This window comes from Leptidea sinapis, chromosome 43 (assembly GCF_905404315.1).
Source record: "Leptidea sinapis chromosome 43, ilLepSina1.1, whole genome shotgun sequence".
In the NCBI taxonomy this organism is placed as follows: domain Eukaryota; kingdom Metazoa; phylum Arthropoda; class Insecta; order Lepidoptera; family Pieridae; genus Leptidea; species Leptidea sinapis.
The window spans coordinates 1,923,608-1,946,965 of NC_066307.1; the positions used below are offsets into that span (position 1 = coordinate 1,923,608).

General features: G+C 33.8%; 1 protein-coding gene across 1 annotated transcript in view; it reads left to right on the forward strand.

The window, feature by feature from the left end:
* LOC126977120 (protein still life, isoforms C/SIF type 2) overlaps nucleotides 1-23,358 on the forward strand; it is a 222,852-nt gene that overhangs the window by 50,872 nt on the left and 148,622 nt on the right. Inside the window, exon 20 of the mRNA XM_050825824.1 lies at nucleotides 14,375-14,575. Within this exon, the coding sequence (XP_050681781.1) occupies nucleotides 14,375-14,575 (201 nt within the window). The remainder of the gene's footprint in view (nucleotides 1-14,374; nucleotides 14,576-23,358) is intronic.

Sequence of the window (23,358 nt, forward strand, 5' to 3'; positions counted from 1 at the left end):
CTTCTAATACCACTATAGGGGCGATAAGCTATGACAGTCAAAGCTAATAATGAACTGAACGGTTAAGCATTGATGTGGTTTCATAGAGCTAACAACATGATCTAGGTCACTCGCAAATCCCGGCCTGAACACAGCTGTTCTCCAGAGTTAAACTAGCTCCTATTTATTGTTTTACTTCTACTCCTGTGGGTACATCATGTGACTGGGATGTTTACCATAAAGTGAAGTTGTTGAATGTAGATATCTAGAGGTAAACTTTAGCGCTGAGTGTTCCGCGGATGAATGTTTGTAATGCTTTGTTCTGCCATGTGTATTTCTAGTTGTCATATCACTGAAACGAAACCTATGTCATAATCATAGACTTACAATAAACATGCGCATAGAATTTTTTATAAAAAAAAATATTTACGTGGATAATGTAACTGTCTTTTGTGTACGGCTTTTTTAGTAGGTTTCATTCAGGTTGATTATATATTATTAATATTAACTGACACTAAAAATTTTAAATTTAAAAAACTACGTTTAAAAAACCGAGTTCAAAAACTGAAAAGTATCAAACAACTAAAAATTTAATACAATACACCCCTGCAAACCTTTGCCTTTAATATTAATAAAATACTATTATTTGTTTGTATATATTGATAGCTTTCAAATCGATAGTTTGTATTTTGAATATTATGCCAGTAGCTAATAATGCATACATTAATATAATCGCACAATCGGCCTATCAGCGCGCTTATATAGTCCAAAGCCTCCTCTCCACTATCGGCGACTATCGTTACTTGTATGATCGTCTATCAACGGCAAGTTAATCGTTGATCATCGTGTAAGCATCCACACGATCGTCCGTGAACATTTATTGAGCGACAGTCCTTCAAGATGGACGTGGCGTTTATTGCTGCTGCTACCATGCATTTAATTTCAGTATACAATTATTTGACCACCCAGTATTAGTCATTAGTCATTGTGTCATACTCGGAATATGTAAATAAAAGGAAAGAAAAACAACGCTGTGACGACGGTACGAAGTACGGCTATGCTCACTGTCCAGTGTCCTCCAGTGGAAGAATGACCGGCGATCGTGTGGGCACGGGCACGCAACTACACGCGAATTCCCTTTAATGCGTGCCCGAAAAACAGACAAGTCACCGAACGCCGCCATCACTATGACGATTATCATATTCATGATTGGCGAATAGAAGCGAATAAGCACTCCACACGATGGTGCTCGCGTGTAATCGCCTGTATTCGCCGATTGTGAAGAGGCGCCATTAATATATGGGTTTAACCATATTAACCGCAAATACACACACGGTTATTTGAGACTTTATTTCTCCTGCCGTTTTTACAACAATTACCTATAATCTAACTACTTACAAATTTGAACGAAGTGTTAGTGGAAGAAGTAAAAGAAATTTGTCAAGACCATGGTAGTTAGTTACCATCCGTAACTACTATTCTGAAAATCAGTGTTCCACCTCGACTTTAATAAACTCAGTGTAAAGTTAAAAATTACTTTTTCCTGTCCTAGAATTCTGTAGTAATAAAGGTAATATAAAGACAAAAAGGTTTAAATTTGGAAAAACTTTAGTTCGCGTTTATTAATAACACATTTAGAGTGTACGATACTCTGATACTCCATATATTTGGTGTTTCTTTTCTTATTTAAATATGCTTTACTCATGATAAATTGGTGGTCGAACCATTTGTAGGTCCTTCATCAGGGCGACTGTAGCAAATTCGCGGTAACTTCCCGTCTCGTACTACGAATTTGCGCTCGTAATGCGCAGCATTGTAGGGTAGGGGCGAGGGGTCTGCCAGCGGCGCATGTAGATAATGTACTCATAATATCCATTATGCATCTAATTATCGGCACTATGGGTTTTATTCTGAGATGCATTCCCGTAACACGGGTTCCCAAGTAGATGGTTGGAAATCACTGTTGATCATTGTCAAACATTCCTCACACAACCATCCTATGGTAAATGGGTAATACCCATTAGACCATAGTGATGCCAATTATCCACATGAACGAAATAAATTACAAATAAATGCCGACCTTAAATGTTGGGTCGCAAACAAAATCATAGACTATATTTTCCGAAAACAATTTACTTTCATAAATTGATTCTACCTTTAGTGATTGAAGTTTGCGGATCCCAAAACTCTTCCGGGCGACTTTCTAACTACTTAAGTTTCAACTTGAGACTTTTAAATGACGTCCCTCAGACGTTTAGTCTGAACTTGTTATAGCATTATTTGCGCCACTTCGTCTTGTATTATCCTCTCGAGAATTTTACACCGAATTTGCATTCAAAACAGCGGCCATATTACTTTCTTAATCGTTTTGAAGGAAATAAAAATTAATGCTCCTTAGAGATAATAGCGCTGTATTGCGTATAATTTCGAACTGTTACTTCGTTGTAACCATTTATCCAATTATGCACAAAATATAAATTTTCACAGAATAGAAGTTAGCATTCTTTGAGTGTCGCCTCAAGATGGATTTAATCTCACCTAAATGTATTACTGAACTTCAGTGCACTCGGTAATACTTTTTATATTTTATAAAATAAGTGGGCGCCTGGGACTTTCCAGTGAATTGGCAATATCTTTTCACTTTTCTTCTATCATATTTGTGTATATCCCCTTATTTTTACAGATTAGGCTTGTTTTACATTAACTGTATCAGCAACTTTAATATTCTCTCTCAACTATGCATAAGAAGAAATGTAGTTATTTAATATTTCCAAAATAAATATAATATTAAAAAATTATAATATGGTATAAGGCTTAATTGGGCCTTCAATGCCTTTCTTTTATGAAACTCACATAGCTCCGATTAAACAAATATGTTCCATTTTTAACGGGGCTACGAACCATCGGTCACAAAACATGTGGGCGACGTCATTTGCAGGTTATACGTTTTGGGTGCAGAACGTACATTGTCTTAAAAAGTGTTCTGTGACATATTAGCTTGCACAGATCACCATCCATAATTAAAAGGATTAAACATTACGATTTTATTTTATGATTATTTGATATATTTATGATTACGAGAAATATTTTGGTTACTGTAATATGTTTTTTATTTTATTTATAATTTTTTATATGTTGATGTTGATGGTTAGTTAGTTAGCCAATGGAGGTCCGTTATATATACCTACCCCTTTATGATATGCTTACTTAAAGATCTGATAAAGATGAATACTTAGATAATTTATCGTACGTAGTCTCTTGCTGTTAGACAACCGATAAAAACAGGTCAGGTTTACTACTTTAGTGTGCGTGACAAGCTACGTCTTACACTTGCGATTTGTATGACACTTTGTATTAGTGTGTGTGAATTTCTCAAAGTTAACTCTAAACTCAATTTTTTTCGATGTTTTCACAGCTGTCATAATCTCATCATTCATCATCATTTCAGTCGATGGACGTCCATTGCTAAACAAAGGCGTAGTCATAGTCTATCTAGAGTCTAAACGTATAGATGATCTAATGAATGGTGTATATTATGATGAAGTGCTTATGAAGCATGGGAAAGTAATTTTTTTTTGTTTTATGATACTCATTATTCTCAGTGATTTAAAAATCAATTAATCTTCAGCTTCAAAAAGTTAATAATAATAATATAACTTCCATCGTTTGTCGTCGTAAATTGTAATGGATATAAAAAGTTTGACTCAATTTGTGAACATAAATAGCACCGCGATATAATGTTACTTAAGTTAATGGGCGAAGTTATTATGGACTCCATAAACAGAAAAATATCACTGAACTCTCTAGGAATTCGATGGTATTTATTGCATCGTAATATTTTTGTTTAAATCCTGAGTATTAACACAATATTTATGATTTTTATCCGAATGTAATATATATTTTTGGTTATATATTTTTTTTATGGAAAATGAACGGGTATGGATCACTTGATTCAGTTCCGTTCAATCAACACCGAGTATGCCAATATTGATTTGTGGTAGTTTGAGGAACAGAATCTCAAACAAAGGGGTTACAACAAAAGGAGACTTCTTGGAAAGCGCAACCTGTAACATTATGTCACATTTGATGCGAGGTTTCAGCTGGTGGTCTAAGAGTTGGTTGATAAATAACTACATAGTTTTGGAGAAAATTGAGGTAATGGCCATGGGGCGGTAGTATACCCTTCATAGGTATCGGGTGTACTAAAGCCGTCTTTCATAACTAAAGATTTCCATTTAGATAGCCCAGTGGTTGTAACACTGATCCCTATGCTGGGATTCCCGGGTTCGAATCCTGATTGGTGCAAACATTATATGATTGATATGAGTGTTTGTTTTAAAGGCATGGGCAAAGCATATTTATATTGTGTATTTATGTATTTGCATACATCGTGCCCTTAACATTATCTGGCATAAATATTGGATTTAAATCATTTATTTAATGTCAAAAAGAAGTGCGGAGAAGAACGAGCGCAAGAAACTCAGCGCGCTTTCCGGCTTGTTCCGTTACCGGCAAATTCGGCAATATGAATATTATTCTACTAAAAACTGCATAAAATCTTAGATCAAGTTGATAGTTTTTTTAAACATAATCTAGTTTAGGCAGAATTTATTTGTTTCTATAGCCATCGAGATAGCAGTGGCTTTTAATTAGACATCTATCTAAAGCGATTGCCAAATCCGTATAATCCGCTGTGTTGCAAAAGGATCCGAATACTATTTAGAATTCTATTAGAGTAAAGAGAAGTACGTGCACATTGCTTTATAGGACACTTTACGTTTGGCCTGTCGATTCAATTTTCTCTGATTTGTTCTTGCTTTTAAAAGAGTTCAATTCCCAGTACAACGGTTAATACCCTGTACAGATAGAGCATCAATACTTTATTTTTACGATTTAGCCCTGACATTGGAATGGAAATTTGATTCGATAATGTCCTTTTTAAAGGTATATTATTGTTTTAAATAAACAAAATATCTATCTTTGTTGTACCTTAAGGCTTGTAAATGGGGATGCTTTAATTTTACAAAAGTGATTATCACTAATTTGTAGGTAGCGCGATAAAAGTAAATAATATAAGGAATTAGCTTGCAATTATATATCATCATCCTTATGAATTTAGCTTTAACATCAAGAATGTACGTGGTGACGAAGGCATATATAGTAAGTAGACGACATAAAATTTCTTATAACCCCGCGCTACTTTTCAATTCTATACAGTTTGTTATTTATTATTTTATGAATTACTACAGGTTTAACTGTGTATGACTCCCGAACTATATCACGAAATATTTTAGACACAGTGATGGCGTATGAAGAGGAAGTTCCGGATTGGATTCCTCGTCGTCTAAGTAATAATTAGTAATGAAGGTATAAAAGGCATACAGGCATTTATTTTCTCAAAATTTAATCGCTTTGAATTCTTATACAAAAATAACTACAAGGGGCGTTCAATAAGTAGTGAAAGGCATTTAATAAAAATTTACCGGTAAAGGCTTATATTGTTTAGATTAAAGATTGAAAAAAGTAATTTTATTTTTAGAAATGGATGTCATTGTTTTAAGTTTGTTGGACTTATCTCTGTTAAGTATCTGTATTTGAAAAACATCAGTATGGAACAAGTTAATCGGGATTTACAGGATATTTAAGGTGCAAATGCTTCACCATAATCTACAGTCGCCCGTTGGTGTATTGAATATAAACATGGAAAATATCCACCAGAGATCATATTCCCTCAGGTCGCCGATTAATGGTTAAAAAAATGTTTAAAATTGTTTTATCAGATTGTCATATCATAGACTCACACATTTCACACCCAGGCTTCTTCTTATTTAAGAGTAAGCTCCTGTCAGGGCAGAGTAATGCCATGATTTATTGATGTTTCTTTCTCCAGCCTTTTCTGTTCAATACCGCATCCTTATATGCCATAAAAATTATTTTCTTCAAGATTTGCGATATATAACTTATCCTTGGCCTTCGTCTGCCTCATTTTCTAACTAACATTCCTAACGATTTTTTATAAATATGTAACGTCGTATAAGATTTTTTGTTACTATGACCCTTGTTCTGCCAATTTCACCAACATTCAACTTCTCACTTTTTATGGAACGCTCAATAAGTATCCGAAAGATTTGTATATTATGTACATCTACCTGTTATTTCTATTTATAGTATATGCCGTATAGGTACTAGGTACAATCTCCAACAATCAACAATCTTACTGTAAGAGTAACAATAGAGCCCTTTGTGTTGTCCATAGTGAATTAATATCCGTCGTCAGCTTCAAACGAAAAGAAAACAGGGACGAAAAACATTAGGAACTCGTTAATTATTGAAATGTTATCAAACAAACAAGACACTATAAAGTAGCTTTATTTATTTTTCGTGTTGAAACTGGAAATATCTTAAGGGTTGTGACAGGTTTGCAGTGTTGAACAATAAAACATTTATTATTATATACAAGATTAAAAACCATTTGTTTCGTATTTATAAAAAGAGGTAATGACCCTGCCAGATTTTTTGAACGAGGAGATCCGTAGGAGAACCGACGTCACCGACATAGCCCAAATGATTGCGTAACTGAAGTGGCCCTGGGTATGGCACATAGTTTGATGGACAGATGGCCGGTGGGCCAGTATAGTCCTCGAATGCCAACCATGTACCGGAAGACGCAGTGTTGGTAGGCCCCCACAAGATGGACCGTCGATCTGGTCAAGATCGCCGGAATACGTTGGATGAGGGCAGCGCCAGACCGATTGTCGTGGAAATCTTTGGGGAGGCCTTTGTCCAGAAGCTGATGATGAAATGATAAATGTAGTATTGTTTTGGTGTTTAATTAGCCACGTAGTACACTTAAAATTTTGGCACAAACAAAAATTACTATAACAATCGCCATTAGACAGTCAACTAAAGTGCAAATGGCATATAATGTATTGTGCAAAGGAAGGATCCGCCTACTATTTAGAACTCAGAGTTAATCAAATTACGTGAACATTGCTTTATAGGAGCGTAACATTTGGACTGATTCGATTTTCTCTGATTTGTTCTTGTTTCCCGTAAAGATCAGTTCAAAGTTCAACGGTTAATACGTTTTACAGATCAGACGTCGACACTTTGCTTTTACGATTTGCGCCTGAAGTTGTTGGCATCTTTATCTAAAGCTGAATAATAGTAAAGGAACAATGCCATTTTACTAAAATCGTATTTGTCATGTCATTGTCTGTTTTAATGTGGATTAGTCGTCAGTTTGATCTTCGGCCTTACAGCCACTAGTGCCATAAGTTTTGTATGGCCAAATAACATTTTTTTTTTATATTCTTAAAAGAAAACAATTCTTTTGTATTTATTGATTTCTGCAGCAAATCATTGCAGCATGTGGAGGCGGATGATTTTCTAAAGATTCATCTGCATCTTAATAGAACTTGTCAGATTATAAGTTTAAGAAAAGTTAGACCTAGTATCTTAATATTAAAAGGTAATTAAGTTTTAAGGATAACCATAATTTGAACTCTGCCGAATGCCATTTTAAATTTGTCTATTAATAGATTTAAAAAATAAGTTAAATGTAAATTGAGTTTTAAGGCATATACAGTTTAAGACTGGCACAAGCATTTTTTATATGCTTAAAAGTAGGTTCTTGCCACTATTTATTGTTAAAACCAATAAATAATTTTATTTATTTGTTATTTATTTATTAAGACTTGATTAATGATAAGGCAGCATGGCAGTGAAATAGATTGAGTGTCTGTTATTTTTACATAACTTGACATACGTTATATAAAACATATCTAATGTAAAATCCTGAAAATGTAAATTTAGATTTTAAGCTCAACTTTTACGAAGTGGTGGTAAGTAAGTTTTTGGCATCCATAATATATATAGATTCTTAAATCATTTTGATCTGAATAATTAATAATTACGCCACAAGTTACATTATCATCCCCTCCATCTGGATGTGTGGCGGTCCTCCACAGTGCGGTTTACAAGGAGCTTTCTTCCACGTTCTATAAAGCTGTGGAATTAACATCCTTGTGCGGTGTTTCCGGGATGATACGACATGGGTACCTTCAAAAAAAGCGCGTACACCTTCTTTAAAGGCCGGCAACGCTCCTGTGCTTCCTCTGGTGTTGCAAGGGATTGTGGGCGGCGGTGATCACTTAACAACAGGTGAGCCGTACGCTCGTTTGTCCTCCTAGTCCATAAAAAAAAATTTAACTAGGTTATCAAACTGATAAAACATTTTTCTAAAATTTCCAAGCATCCAGCGTATAATCCATTTACAGTTTCCGCAGTGCTAGCTCGTGCACGTACAAGTAGTAAGTAAACATATGGCTGGCTACTGATCTAATTGTCACTTTTCTCTCATTGGAACAGTTCATTCGTTATGTCACTTTCTGAATAATCTATGATTAAACAGGGTTTTTAAAATTGCTGTTATATTTACAAATTAAAAATTTCGTAGACAGAAAGTTATAAAAATTTAAAGAATATCTCGACTGCGATACAGCTGTTTTTTTACTTTAAATATTTACTTATTCCTTATTATCCTATTTCCATTGTTCGTATGCCTTATCTAAATTCATAAACGCACTTTAATCACGTTATGTTATGATTGTCGTTTTATTTATTTAATAAGCTAACTTTACAATTTATATTTAAAAACTAGCTGACCCAGCAAACGTTGTATTCCCATATAACATATTAAAAAAAAAACAATTATTAAAATTTTGATGTAACCGATTCTCAGACCTAATAAATATATCGTACTACGATTATTGTATTCGACTGCCATCTTGCAACCCTATATCGGTTTGGTGGATGGAACAGAATAATATAAAATCGTGGTACAAAAATAGTTGTTGATTGTAGAAAGGCGAAAATTTAAACTTGTATACATTTTTCAATGCTGAATCATAATAGAATAAAAATAAACAAAAATTGTCAAAAAATTAAAAAAATTTTTTGGGCTGGTCTACTCTTAACATTTAGGGGGATAAAAGCTTACCTACAAAATACTTAATAATCGTATTTAAAAAAGTAATTTGTTGCAAATATTTAAAACTAGATGTTTTAAATAAAATAAATATATATTACACAATAGTGACGGTGAATAAATGAATGAATAACAATATTAATTAAATAATAATATTGTTGAGCTCTCAAGTAAAAATTGCAACTCTTAAAATAAAGCTAAAGTAAAAATACCTACAATGAACACTATAAAAATGTATCAAAAATTTATGTTCAATATTTTAAGAAACTGAAAAGTTTAAAGCATGTTTCAATTTATAACATTTTATATTCTAGTAACATAAAGAGATTGCAACTACGTCCTTCCTAAACCTAATGGATTCCCGGTTAGATATATACAAGACGAGTGATGGTGAGTCACAAGGTCAGGATCGTCGTGTTTCTCTCTCTATTTCTGCCGTGAAGCTGTAATCTGTAAGTATTGCTGTGTTTCGGTCTAAAGGGTGCCGTAGCTAGTGAAATTACTGGGCAAATGAGACTTCACATCTTATGTCTCAAGGTGACGAGCGCAGTTGTAGTGCCACTCAGAATTTTTGCGGTATTTCAAGAATCCTGCACTGCAATTTTAATTGAAATGGGCAGGGCGTATCAATTACCATCAGCTGAACGTCTTGCTCGTCTCGTCCCTTATTTTAATAACAAAGAAACACAGCAATGAATACGTAATCAGAACGTGGTGGTCCCGGCATGTACGTGCGACACTGTAACTAACCTCTCGGCGCGCGCTCTCACCCGCACTCTCACCGCACGCCGATTACACCCAAGTTAAGACGAATATCGAATCACCTTCGTACTCACTTCTTGTGTTTGACGTTCTTATATTATTACGTTAATATCAATATCTGAAAGGTTCAACAAATGAAATCTATTTTTTACCTATCAAAAACAGGTTCTCAATACAAATGTTTATTTATTTGTACTTGATATTTATTAAAACTTCTACGTTGAAATATATCAGCGAAAACTTGAACTTCTAAAATATAAAATGTTTACAGAAAATAGATAGTATTATTATAACGTAATAACACGAGAACTCTCCGGAAGACATCTTGATGTTTCATCTGAGCAGCACTACTACGTCTTAAAGTGACACTATTATAGTCGTGATAGACTCGAATGTGGATCTCTGACAAATGCTGTTATGCCTCTTGGGAATGTAATAAATGTTAGTTTATTCAATAACATGGAAGAGCTACTATATTAACTTACGTGTCAAGTATTTAGTTACTTCAAAAATGGTATTTTGTTTGTTTTCAGGTACACTTGAACATGTAAAATAATTTCTCGTTGAATTTTTTGTTGAACTCGAACATGAATGCAGTCTTAAATCGTGGACTGTCAAATAGTCCAGATCTGACAGTGGCAACCATGAGAAATTCATAAGAGTCTTAAATCTAATATATAAAATTCTCGTGTCATCGGCTTGACCGATTCTCATGAAATTTTGAGTGCATATTGGGTAGGTCTGAGAATCGGACAACATCTCTTTTTCATCCCCCTAAATTTTAATGGAGGTCCGCACGAAATTTATTTTTAATTTTTTTGACATTTTTTTTAAATTTGTTTGATTATGAGTCAGCATTAAAAATACATACAATTTTAAATTTTCACGATCATCTACGACCAATAGTTACTTTTGTATCGCGATTTTCATAGCGGTAATACAACGTTTGCTGGGTCAGCTAGTTTACTATAAGTTTGTGCGCGACAAATTTACGAATAACTCAATAAAGCGCCAACCGATATCGACAATTCTTTGTTTATTGGATAGCATATAATTCAAAGGTAGTTTGGTTAGTTTATGATTATGAACTCAATGACAAAGTAACGGAACTCTTCAATTCTTAGGAACAAATTAACGATACTCGGCTTAGGCTATCCGGATATTTGAGTTAGTCAAGGTGGATTTGTAACTACATACATAGTCATAGGTGAGATGTGCTTGAGTCGCACGTGCGACGTGAGGAGTCGAGAAGCGAGAGCGGGGCCGCGGCGGGAAGATTCCAAATAATCATAACTACAATTAGATTTAATTAATAAGATTGTATAAAAATACGCAATAAATTTTATTTTGTATTATGCCTATTGTTTTGAAATAGTGTTTTTGAAGTCGGTTGTTTTTTTGTTATTTTTTTTATATTAATTAATGGTGAACCATAGACTGGTCTACTTGAGCAGTTAGGAATTTAAGCACATTAAGAAAGTTAATAGACTATCTGTCAGTTCTTTTTTCGTCCAACCTATACATTATTACTATCGGTGCCCAACTTCACCTACGAATAAAAAATTTCTATTATACAATATATTTAGTGGTAGATATTCTGAATTAGTATCTTAGTAGAACATTGTTTAAACCTACCACTAACCATGTTTGGACCATTTAATGCGTTAATTTTGACTTTCCTTACAACTATCGATATTTAAGGTCAGTTGAGAGTTACAAGCCTATACTATTCCGTATCAATTTGGCTATCACATACAAAATTATTCAAACCAGACTGGTATATCAGTAGGAAACTTGTAAGCTTTATTATATTACTAAAGATTTGTCAAGTGTCAAGTCAAGTTTAAAAATAATTTCAATGTGCAACGTATGCGAAAATTCTCCTCATTCGAACTATGAAACACAACAGATAAATGAGGAACTATAAATACTTCGAATGATAACATTCCTCTACATCTAGATCTACAGAAATAGAAAATGGGAAACAGACAATTGAAATGTAAAACAACAAGCGTTGTATCTGTGAAGTAAAATGTTGAGCTTAAATAGTATTCAATACACAGATTTTTTCATGTGAAATATTTTTGCGTTTTCAATATATTCGAGCATAAATATTGCAGAACGGTAAACACTGCGTCAAAAAAATTATAAATGAAAATTTTCAGAGTTCGCATAGCTCATGGAATGAAGACTTGAATATGAAAATATAACAGAATCAAGTGTATTGGCAAGTTGTTTAACCTCGCTCCTATATTCATACCGAATACAATTTTATTTAAAAAGATTCACTTTATTTTTTATTCTTAAATCTTTTTGGTTATGGAATTTAAATTATTTTTATTAAGCAAAGATCTTTTGAATAGTATTTGCCGTATGTTTCTTGTAGCTGGAAAGACGGAAAAGACAAAAAAGAAAAAAAAGTGTGGTCATGTGTTGTTGGTTTGTCGCTACGTCGTTTTCTGTTATTTATTAAAAATCTAAATACTGTATGTACTTGATTCTGTAGTTTTGTCTAGAGATGTGTTTTATACTGCATATATTACGGGGAGTGCTCCGAGGCATCGTTAATTTTAGTAAAAGCATTTATGCACTGGTCTCAGCGAGGGCCAGTGTTCATCTCTTATAAAGTGCAGAACGTTGACTTTCAGCCTAGCCTGGGCAGTTAGATGCAGTCTTTCTGGAAAGTCCAAGGTACATTTTATAAAAGCGTATTGCTAAAAGGTTACAGTCTGTTTTTGATAAGACACCTCCCACCACACTATCACCAACACACGCTGATGACTACGTTGCACAATACGACCACTAGTGAATTGTCTCGGAGCTATGAGCAAACTCTTGTAATTTAGTTTGTTGTAAGTCTCTTTTACTGTGAATTAATTTTTATCCGTGAAAAGGGCATTTCTGTACTCTTCCCGCGTGTATTAGGATAGTAAGCATTTTGATCGAGTCACTCTGCAGGGATTGATTTAGACATATATTTAGGTTATTGATGATATGCGAAGAATAGCTTATACCTAGCGAGAATCTTCATTTCTAGCGATAACATATTTTATTGTGTTGTGTTTATGTAAGATTTAGGCGCTAAGTTAGTTTTGGCAGCACGCGGCTGCACGATCTCTAATGGTCTTCGACAGAGGATGTGTTGGTTTATCTATCGATAGTACGATACATACCTTGCTTTTGAAGCGTCTTGTAAATGAACGACAGCTTATACATACATACCCACAATGTGCAAGGAAATCACTGCCATTCTTTTTTTTTTATCAAATCCACTTGATATACTATATTATATTATATACTCAAGCGAATGAACGTTCAACTTCGCTTTCGTGGGTAATCGACATCGTCGCACGAGTTGCACATACTATTTTCTATTACAAATGCGACGATTTATGTTTTATTTCCAAGTCCATATTCTTTTTTAAACTTTTGTAACTTAAATTATAATTTTATATATTAAAATAAACTGTCAGACGCGTCAACCTCAATTCAGTTTTGATATTTCGATTGTGTTTCATTTTGGTTATTATTTTAGCAATTTTATCTTAATTTGCGTGTGCCAAGTAAAATTTGCAAGCGACATGTCAACTTGTCAAAGCTCACGCGTTATTTTAAAATGGGCAAACGGCTCTTTTTCAACCGCAACAGCAAGCGCCAAACACTACTTTTCCCGCATAAGTAATACAAATATCTATGTATAAGGCAATTATTTTAAAATGGGTGAAGTAGTTTTTGATTACAAACATACATACAAAACAATCAAGTTGTATCTCTTTGTAATGTTAGTCTTGATTATAAATATAATCAATAATTAAAGTAACATTAATTTTATATTTACATATTACATGTTTTTATGCATAAATAAAACCAAAAAGGCTTATTTTAAAGTATTAATATCCTTCTTCACAAGTGTCGATTTTGTTTCTAGACATTGTAGAATAATATGTTACGCTTAGCTATTCTTTTTCACACAGTGATTTATACCAACACTTCGCCAACTAAATCTGCGTTCGTGGTCTTAAATAAGCAATAAATCTTGGGTTCCTGCTACTCAATCTTTCAGCAACGTACTTACTATCTATGTTGTAAATTCTCTTCAACATTCGCATCTTACTTGACTAAAACATTAATAAATTCATGTAAATTTAAACAAGGTAATAGAGTAATATGAAACGTCGTCGCACGACATCTTTTGAAAGAATCTTTACCTTAAAAAAAGCGCGTACTCTTTCTCTTCTCTTCCTGTAATTCCACTGGTGTCGAGGGAGATGGTCGGCGGCAGTGATCGCTTACCATCTGGTGACCTGCAAGCTTGCTTTTCCTACTCTTCCATACAAAAACTGGATTTCTCAATGAAATTCACTCAAATGATTAATCTAGACTTAATTCGGTCACATGACATTAGTCTCTGTGAAGTCAAAACAATGAGTTGACTTCAGATTAGAATTTCAATGGTAAGCGTGGCATAAAACAAAAGTATTAAGACTGAAATATACATTACTCATGTTGACGATATCAAGTTTACATCAACTCGCTTTCAGCGTGTGTATAGAACGTGCAATTCAAAATAGAAATATGGAAATCTCTTCGTGACTCTTCCAGTGTATGGATCGTGTTAACTAAAATTATGTTTATTTTGTTCAGTTTCGTAAGTGCATCACGCTGTGCATCTTGCATCGGAGAGTCAGCTCGTGCATCCTGGTACCGCCACTCTGACGGCTGGCGAGGATCTCAACCTCCAGGTCCTCGCCGGTCCCCGTGGGACTCTCTACCCAGCCTGCGTAACGAAGGTAGTCTCAATGACTCAGGATATAGAAGCAATCGCGCTGATAGCTTGGAGCAACGGTAAGTAATTTATATGATACAGGCATATTTAATACAAAGATAGAATAGAGCTTTAGAGGACATAGGCTACCTTTTGTTACGAAAAATAAATGAAGGGGTTGAAATAGCGGATGAACGTTTGTGTGGCAGTTCGTCATTATCGAAGATAACTCAATAAAACTTAGTAATTAGGCACTCGATAGTAAGTAGAAAGTAAATCAATATTTAGTCTAGCGTTTTTAAAATTTCGAATGGTGCAGGGATGAAAATTCGTAAGTATGGAAGTCATGTCAAACAATCTCACGCTTTCTCCCAACTCCATATTCGATTTTGATTCTATTTAGTGCAAAAATAGACTAGTCCTTGGGAAAGAACATAAGCTACCATTTTTTGTTAAAAAAAGGCATGAGCGGGTCGAAATAAGAGATGAAAGTGTGCATGGGAAGTCGTCATTTTTAAAGATAGAGCCATGAAACTTTGTATTTAGGCACTTAATAAGAAGTAATTCATAAACATTTGTTCGAGCATTTTTGAAACTTAGACCTACATGGGGATCAAATAGGAGATAAAAGTTCGCTGGGAAATACTACTAAAGGGACTGTCCAGAATGATAAGGGATATCTGCTGTATCGTAGAAGAGCGCCAAAGAGAGCAGTTCATGTGTTTTGTTTAAAGTATCCTAACAAATAAAAAATGCTACCCTTAGTAACTATCCCACGCGGACGATGCCGCGGGTAAAAGTTAGTAATTAATATTTCTTCTTTTTATTGATCTGTCTAATCTGTCTTTGGTCTACTCTCTTAATAATAATTTAAAAGTGAAATTGAAACAATATGTGGGCAACACTGAAAGTTTCTGGACTGGCTATTTAAAATACAATTATTAAAAAAAAAAAATGGTATTTTAAAATGGTAGACTCACAGAGAAGATAACTTTTTAGTTTCCGTGCATTTCATTTGTTTTTACATTGTGATATATATACAAGTGTATAATTAATTTAACTTGAGAAAATATTCACACTATGACTTTTTATTATTTTCGCTGTGGCTAAGTCAACAATATAGTTCCCAGAGACCTCAATTAACATTTTCCAACCTTTACGAAATATAATATTGATACCAACTGATTGAAACTAAAAAAATACATATCAGCAAGTACACAAAACAGATTTAATATATTTGAAAAAAAAAATTAGGTACACATTAAGCTCGCTATTTGTGTGCCACACGAGGTAACTGAAAGAAACCTAATGAACCGTGTACTCATTTGCGAATCTTTATTGAGACGTAATGAAACTGAACCCTTTTCAAATAGACTGATAACTGGCGATAAAAAATGGATCACGTACGACAAGAATATCCGTTAAGTTCGTGGTCAAAGGTCGGTCAGGCTTCACAGACTGAATCAAAGTCCGGGCTAACTCGTAATAAATCGATGCTGTGTGTATGGTTAGGGATTGAAATAGCATTGTTGTGATCACTTAACATCAGATGATCGAGACGCTCGTTTGTCCTCCTCTTTAATAAGAAAGATTAAAGCAAAAATTTGAGATACAGCGGCCGGATTTCATCAATAGAAAGGAAGTGGTCCTTCAGCAAATATTAAGAAAGTTTGGATGGAAGATGTTAATTCATCTAATAATAATATCTATACCTATAATAATTCACCTTCAGATTTCACCTGTTCCGGTGTCTTCATAATTATTTAGGCTTCTTTGCTTCTTTCTACGGTGAAGCACTAATGTGTAAACATTACAGTGTTCCGGTCTGAAGGGCGCCGTAGCTAGTGAAATTACTGGGCAAATGAGACTTAATATTTTATGTCTCGCGGTGACGAGGGCAAGTGTAGTGCCGCTCCGAATTTTTGGGTTTTTCAAGAATCCTGAGTGGCACTGCATTGTAATGGGCAAGCCGTATCAATTTTGTATCGTTGCGTATCGTTTGCGCGCAGTTGGCACGATTGTAGTTTTGACTCGCGCGGCGAATACGTAGATGGACAATTAAATGTTTTGATACTCCAAAAAGGTATTGCAGGCTAGTATAGGAGTCTCCAGGTGCCAGATTTTTTAAAGTTTTTGCTTATTTGGTTAACATGAATGAACTGGTCTCTCTAGCTGCTGCGGGCTGTTCAAACTGGCACGGCTGCCGCACGCGGCAATTTCGTTCTACTAAACTTATATCAACATATTGGCTCGTGCGGCAAGTGAAGGTCAACTCGAGTCACGCACACAATTTATACGCACACATACATACTACGTCGTGAACCGAATCGTCTCCTTCCCTCAATATTTATTTTCGACGGGAATGATCGCTGTTGGACCATGCCAACTCGTTAACGAGTGTTTCTTGTGGGGCCAGGTCGACCTGTTATAGTTAATAAATCACTTGTTGGATGCTATTACTAATTATTATAGTAATCACGACCATCATGTTCACGAGGGATCTTACACAAACAATGAATTCAAGCTCTAAAGGTTGATGCATCCAATATACAAGTTGTGGGTCATTAATACATTTTATTTTTTATTACTTCTGATCACGGACGAGTCTTCTGATGAAATATTTTATTTTTTAAACTCTTTTTTACTTTGAACGTCAGCCATATGTTGGATGCAGCACCTTACAAACTGATTTGTTACGAAAGTATATTACAACTATTGTAAAATACTTATTGATTCAAAAGAGTGTCCGTTGAATTCTTGTATGCTCTTCTCACGAGCTCTACTTGTTCAGCATATATTATGGTAGATTCAGTAATTTTAATTAAATATTTATAATAACAATTCAAAAGGGCTTAGTTTAAGCCTATTTGAATATAATTGATTCGACTGTAACTTTTAACTTAATGTAAATAAACTCTGAATAAAAAAATATTTTCTTTATAAATTGCGAGGAAACTTTTCCCAAACCTATTATGTGGTTTTATCAATGGGAACCCAAAAACTCACAGTAAAACCTAAGTACAAAACTTCTACTTCATAGGAGCCTGGACACATCTTTTGTCAAATAAATACCAATCTTCGTTCCTTAAAAATATATAAATAACAACATGTTTCTTATACAAATAACAATACCTAAAAATTCAATATTTTTAATTAAAAGAACTTGTTTTTCAAAGAGTGAAAATGATATCGCTCTATTCAGGTTACGGTTTCGTTTTATTAAAACTTGGTGCTTCAATGAAAGAGGACTTTTTATCATGAAGCCTGGTGCTTTCTTTCATTAAGTATTTTTAACATTTATTTTGCAAGCAATATCTTGTTTCAGTTTTCAAAATTAATTATTACCCTAAACAGATTCTCACTTCTAATAATAACATATAATAAAATTGTATGCTTGAAGTGTCTTTATATTTAATAATGTTTCAAAGTACTATGTAGTACTTATGTTATAATTATATTGGGGCTTTTTGTGTGTTTGTCTCTTTACTTAGATTTAATTCTTTTGACACCGAAAAAATTATTAGTTCTACGAACATATTTAGCCGGGACTCTGAGTTTAATATTTTCTACAAGGTTAGGGGAATCAATTACAAAGTTAATAATTTTATGTTTCTTAAGTGAATCAGCATAAGAAATACTACCAGAGCCGGTTCTGTACTCGAGAGACCTTAAAAAAACCTCTTGAATTCTCTCAATTCGATTGATGTCACATGCATAATGAGGGTTCCAGACCACAGAACCGAAGTCTAGTAACGAACGAACTAAACTAAAATATATAATAATATGCTATTTTTTAATGGCTTACACGTACGTAATAGGAAGCCCAATTGTTTAAATGATGTGTGTATTATGTAATCTAAGTGAGCTTTGAATGAAAGTTTGTGATCTAATAGAATATCTTATCACGTATTCGGCTCACTCTAGACACATTATGACTCATTAGATTGTATTCAAATTTAATTGGGTTTCTTTTTCGTGTGAAACTGATTATAAAACACTTATCTATGTTTAAATATAGTTGGTTAAGGGAGCAGTACCTAACTATTGCTGTGATATCACGTTGAAGAGATATACAATCTGATTAGTTATTAATAATTTTGTAAAATTTTGCGTCATCTGCGTAAAGGAGAACGTTGTAGTTACTAATGTAGCTAGTAATGTCGTTAAACAATCAATCGTTAAATAATCAATGTATCAATGTATCATAAATGTCAATTCATTTTCTAAGTTTTGAAGTAACAAATATAAAAAAAATACCCACACACACACACTACACGTTGTTATAAATATGAACCAGTCACGCCACACTCACTATAAATAAATCTGAATATTTATGAATACTTCTTAATTAGGTGCGCGGGACAAAGATACAAGCAAAAGATACTATGTTTATTTTAAATTAAATTAATTACATATCAATTTATTTCGTTATTTAACAATAAAAATATATGAATTCAGATTCTAGGTAGTAGCTTCTAGGTTCTATTCAGACAACATCGTATTCAAAGTCTTTTGATAGAACAAAAACAAAGTACAAACTCCAGAAAACCATAAACGTATAAACTAACCGACTAACTTATGAGGAATGCTTGGTAGTTTCAATTGAAAACCACATGTCTGTGAATTTACAAATTAAGTTATTTATTAGGAATGAACGAGTATCGCTTATTAAATTACTAAGTAAAAATCAAATTGAATAGATTTTTTTTTAAAGAATTGTGTATAACAAGTGTAAAGACGAAATTTTAAATCGTGTGTTCTATCAATGTTAACACCGGGAACAGATATAAGCTTATAATGCCTACTACTCGACTAAGTCGAGTTAACAAGTCATTTGTGGGGCGATGTATATGCTTTTACAACAGGATCCCCGAGAATGTTCAAAACAAAAGTATTACGTTATTCAAAACAATTGTTAAAAAACGTTTGTGTGGTAAAGGTTACTATAACATAAATGACTTTCTTAATGATACCACAGGGATTGGGAATGGAGCGACCGCCCTCAGGCTATTAAATAATAAGTTTAATTTCACAATATTACTTTGCTACTTTGTAAATGTTACTTTAATTGTTAAACATATTTTTTGATGAAAAAAAAACCCGCTGAGTTTGTTGCGCCCATTCTCTTCAGGCCTGAGGCATTCATTTTGGAATGGGTGGTAGTTTTTTGACTTTCAATAAGTGATTTCACATCCTATTTTGAATAAAAATATTTGAATTTGAATTTGAAAAAATTTTAATTTGTGGATTACCAGACCATTTATGTTGCCTATCATATTATAAAGTCAACGAACGTTACAGGGGCGTTAAAGGGCTACTAGGAATGTATACGACTTTTTTTAAGGTACCGATATCAAGAAACACCTATATTTTATATTTTTTCAACTTATATTTATTTTATTTATCTCGGCATTAAAAACAGCATCAAAATATTTAAAATTGTAAGACTCGATTTCTTCTAAGTTTTTTTTTATAGAAGAAGACGGGTCTCTTCCAACTCTAAAGAAATCAGAGGAACGTTGCCAGCTATGTCGTAACGTCCTGGAAACACCGCACAGGGAAGCTCAATGCACGTCTTGGTTGCACGTGGAAGAAAGTTCCTTGAAAACCGCACTGTCGAGGAACGCGACACATCCAGATGGTGGGGATGATATCCTAATATATAACATATTGTGCAAAAGCGGAATTCAGTGGCAGGAATCAGGTGAAACAGCTCTTCGGAACACTCCCCGTAATAAATGCGATAGAAGACACACAATTAAGCGACGTCTCTACGCAACACTAAGTAATCTAGTTTCACAGAGCACTGGATACGCTTACATTACGAGCATCAGAGAGACTTCGATCAAGACGGTATAATATAGGAAAAGTGGCCAAACTGTGCTTTGTACAGCACTAGAATGTGGGCAGGCTTGATGTATTGCCGTGCTCTATATATGACGCCCAGCTTCTTCGAAGTCAATTTGGCTTTGCCAATATCTTTTATATTGTATGTGTGTCGATATTTATTAACTGCATCGGTCCTTGTTACGAGTGCAAATTTAATAGTAAAACAGACATCTTGAAGTGGATGAAAAACAATTTCAAAGATTCCTTACATAAATCAAGACGTCAAGTTAATTTAAACCATATTAGTAAAACATTGATCTTCATTCCATTGAGGTTCAATTACATAAAAATATGAAAAATAAGGCTTTATGTTGAAATAAGATAGAAAAGGGTCCAACTGATGTCAAACTGGTATTTCTTTCCCCCGATAACAAACAATATATGACGTCACAATCATTAATCAACAAAGACAATATATTTCGCTGTAAGAAAGATCGTCAGAAATTCATATCTCAATTTCAATACGAATCACTTTATTGTATGTGAATCTGGTATGTGTATATATCAGCTATGTAAATGATTCGGCTCATTTCATCTCTACCTATTCGGTCCCAGATCCCGTTGGTATACATTTAATATGCACAGTCCATTTAGCCGATATTCGATCACGGATATTTTACATTTTTTCTCTGAGTACAATGTGTTTCAATTATACGCGAAATTAATTTCTTGCAAATGAGCGCCTATTGTTGGAAAGGTCCTGAACCTAATTGAAATTAAGGTGCTGTAGTTAGTAAGAGAAGATAATTATATTTTATGTCAATTTTTATAAAGGTTAACGCCTTTTGTTTATATTTATATATATAATATATAAAATTCTCGTGTCGGCTTGACCGATTATCTTGAAATTTTGTGTGCATATTGGGTAGATCTGAGAATCGGACAACATCTATTTTTCATCCCTCTAAATGTTACGGGTAGTCAACCCCAAATTTTTATTTTTTATATTTAGATAAATTATTTATTTTTATATGATACAACTTTAAAAAATACATACAACTTGAAATTTTCACCCGTCTACGATAAGCACCTTTTTTTCTATCGCGATTTTTATATTATTCTGTTCGATCCACAGATCCGCGATAGGGTTGCGAGTGGCAATGGATTTTTTATTTATTATTTTATATGGCAATACAACGTTTGCTGGGTCAGCTAGTAGTAATATATAGATCATACCGCTATACAGTAAGTAATACATTATAATTCATTCACGTCCCGTTCGCATTTGTGTGAAACAATTATTGTCAACTACAATTATTTATTTTATTTTATTTATTTTAATAAAATTATTGTGATGTTTGATATGATGATGGTTTCCAAAGTTTAATGAAAAAAGTACAATGGAAGATTGTTTTTTAGCTATTGGTCTTTTGGCTTGATACATGAAAATAAAAAAGTACTATTAGTGAAACATATACATCCTTTTATACGTTCCAAAATTTAATTATATAATATACCTAGTCTTGCCATAAATACTGACACAAAGAAATATAAGAAAAAATATTGCAAATAACATTTATTACTTTTACAGTGTGATAGTTTAATACATAAATATAAAACAATTTAAAATATAAAAAGCTTATTCGAAGTGGTCTCCATTGGCTACAATACAGACCTTTAAACGTTGAGGCCAGTTATCAATAGAAGCACGCACTGTTTCCATGTGAAAATTCTTCACTGTCAATCGTACGGATTGTTTTAGAGCAAGCCGTACTCTCTACAACTGACCATAAATATACATAATCCAGCGGATTAAGATCGGGACTAGACGGCGGCCAGTCTTGAGCCCTGATGAAGTCCCAAACGTTCGTTTTCAAGCAAGACTGTGTAGACCGAGCTTTATGACCCGGCGCCGAGTCTTGGAAGGACTATTCTTGGTTATTAAACATGGTTGTTAAGGGGCTTCAGTACCCTCTCAAGAATGGTATCTTTACACACTTTTGCCGATGTTTTGATACCTATTTCACAAAAGTATGGCTCGGTAACTCCTCCATAGCTAATACGCCATCAAACCACCACTAAAGTCGGATAGTGCCCACGTTGCACTTGTGACTCATTGGGAAGCTTTCTTGGAGCTTTGAGCATAAATATGGCCATTTTATTTGTTAAAATGTTGTTCAATTTTCACAAAATTTCTCATCCGTAAACAAAATTTTTCTGTGACCTCTCTTCTCGTACCGCTTCAGTAGTTGTTTAGATTTTACCACCCTATTCTTTTTTAAATCAGTTAAAAAATTACCAGTTCGTCTCTTATAGGCTGCAAGTCCTAAGTCATCTTTTTGTGTTCCAGGTGTTATCTTCATCTCCCTTCGAATTCTTTCCCTTTCTGTTATGAACACCTTTTTCGTACGAACACTACGTGGACGGCTACATCTTTTTCTGTCACAAACAGAGGAGTGTCTCATTGTACCTATTAAAAGCCCGGTACACAAACATTTTACTAACGCCAAGCGTATGGAGACTATTATAAATTGCATTTGGCTTCATACCTACTTTGTGTAATGCAATAACAGCGATTCGGTTCTCTTTATCACCCCCACTCCATTTTAATATCGCAAAATATTGTGTAATGTATTGGTTATATATGATAAATGAGAAAACTCAATGAACAACCATATAAAAAGACAGATTCCAAATTCAAATGTAAAATTTTGTTCTTTTTAATCGACTTCAAAAAACGAGGAGGTTCTCAATTCGTCGGTATTTCTTTTTTTTTTATGTTTGTTACCTCAAAACTTTCGACTGGGTGAACCGATTTTGATTATTCTTTTTTTATTTGAAAGCTGGTGCTTCCTATTCCAAAATTGACAATAATCGTAACTAGAATTAGATTAATTAATTAGATTGTATAAATATACGCAATTATTGTTATACTTTTTAGTGCATATTATATCTATTGTTTTGAAATAGTTTTTTTGAAGTCGGTTGTGTTTATGTAATCGAAGCCAGTTCCATTTAAGTACGTTCTTAATGT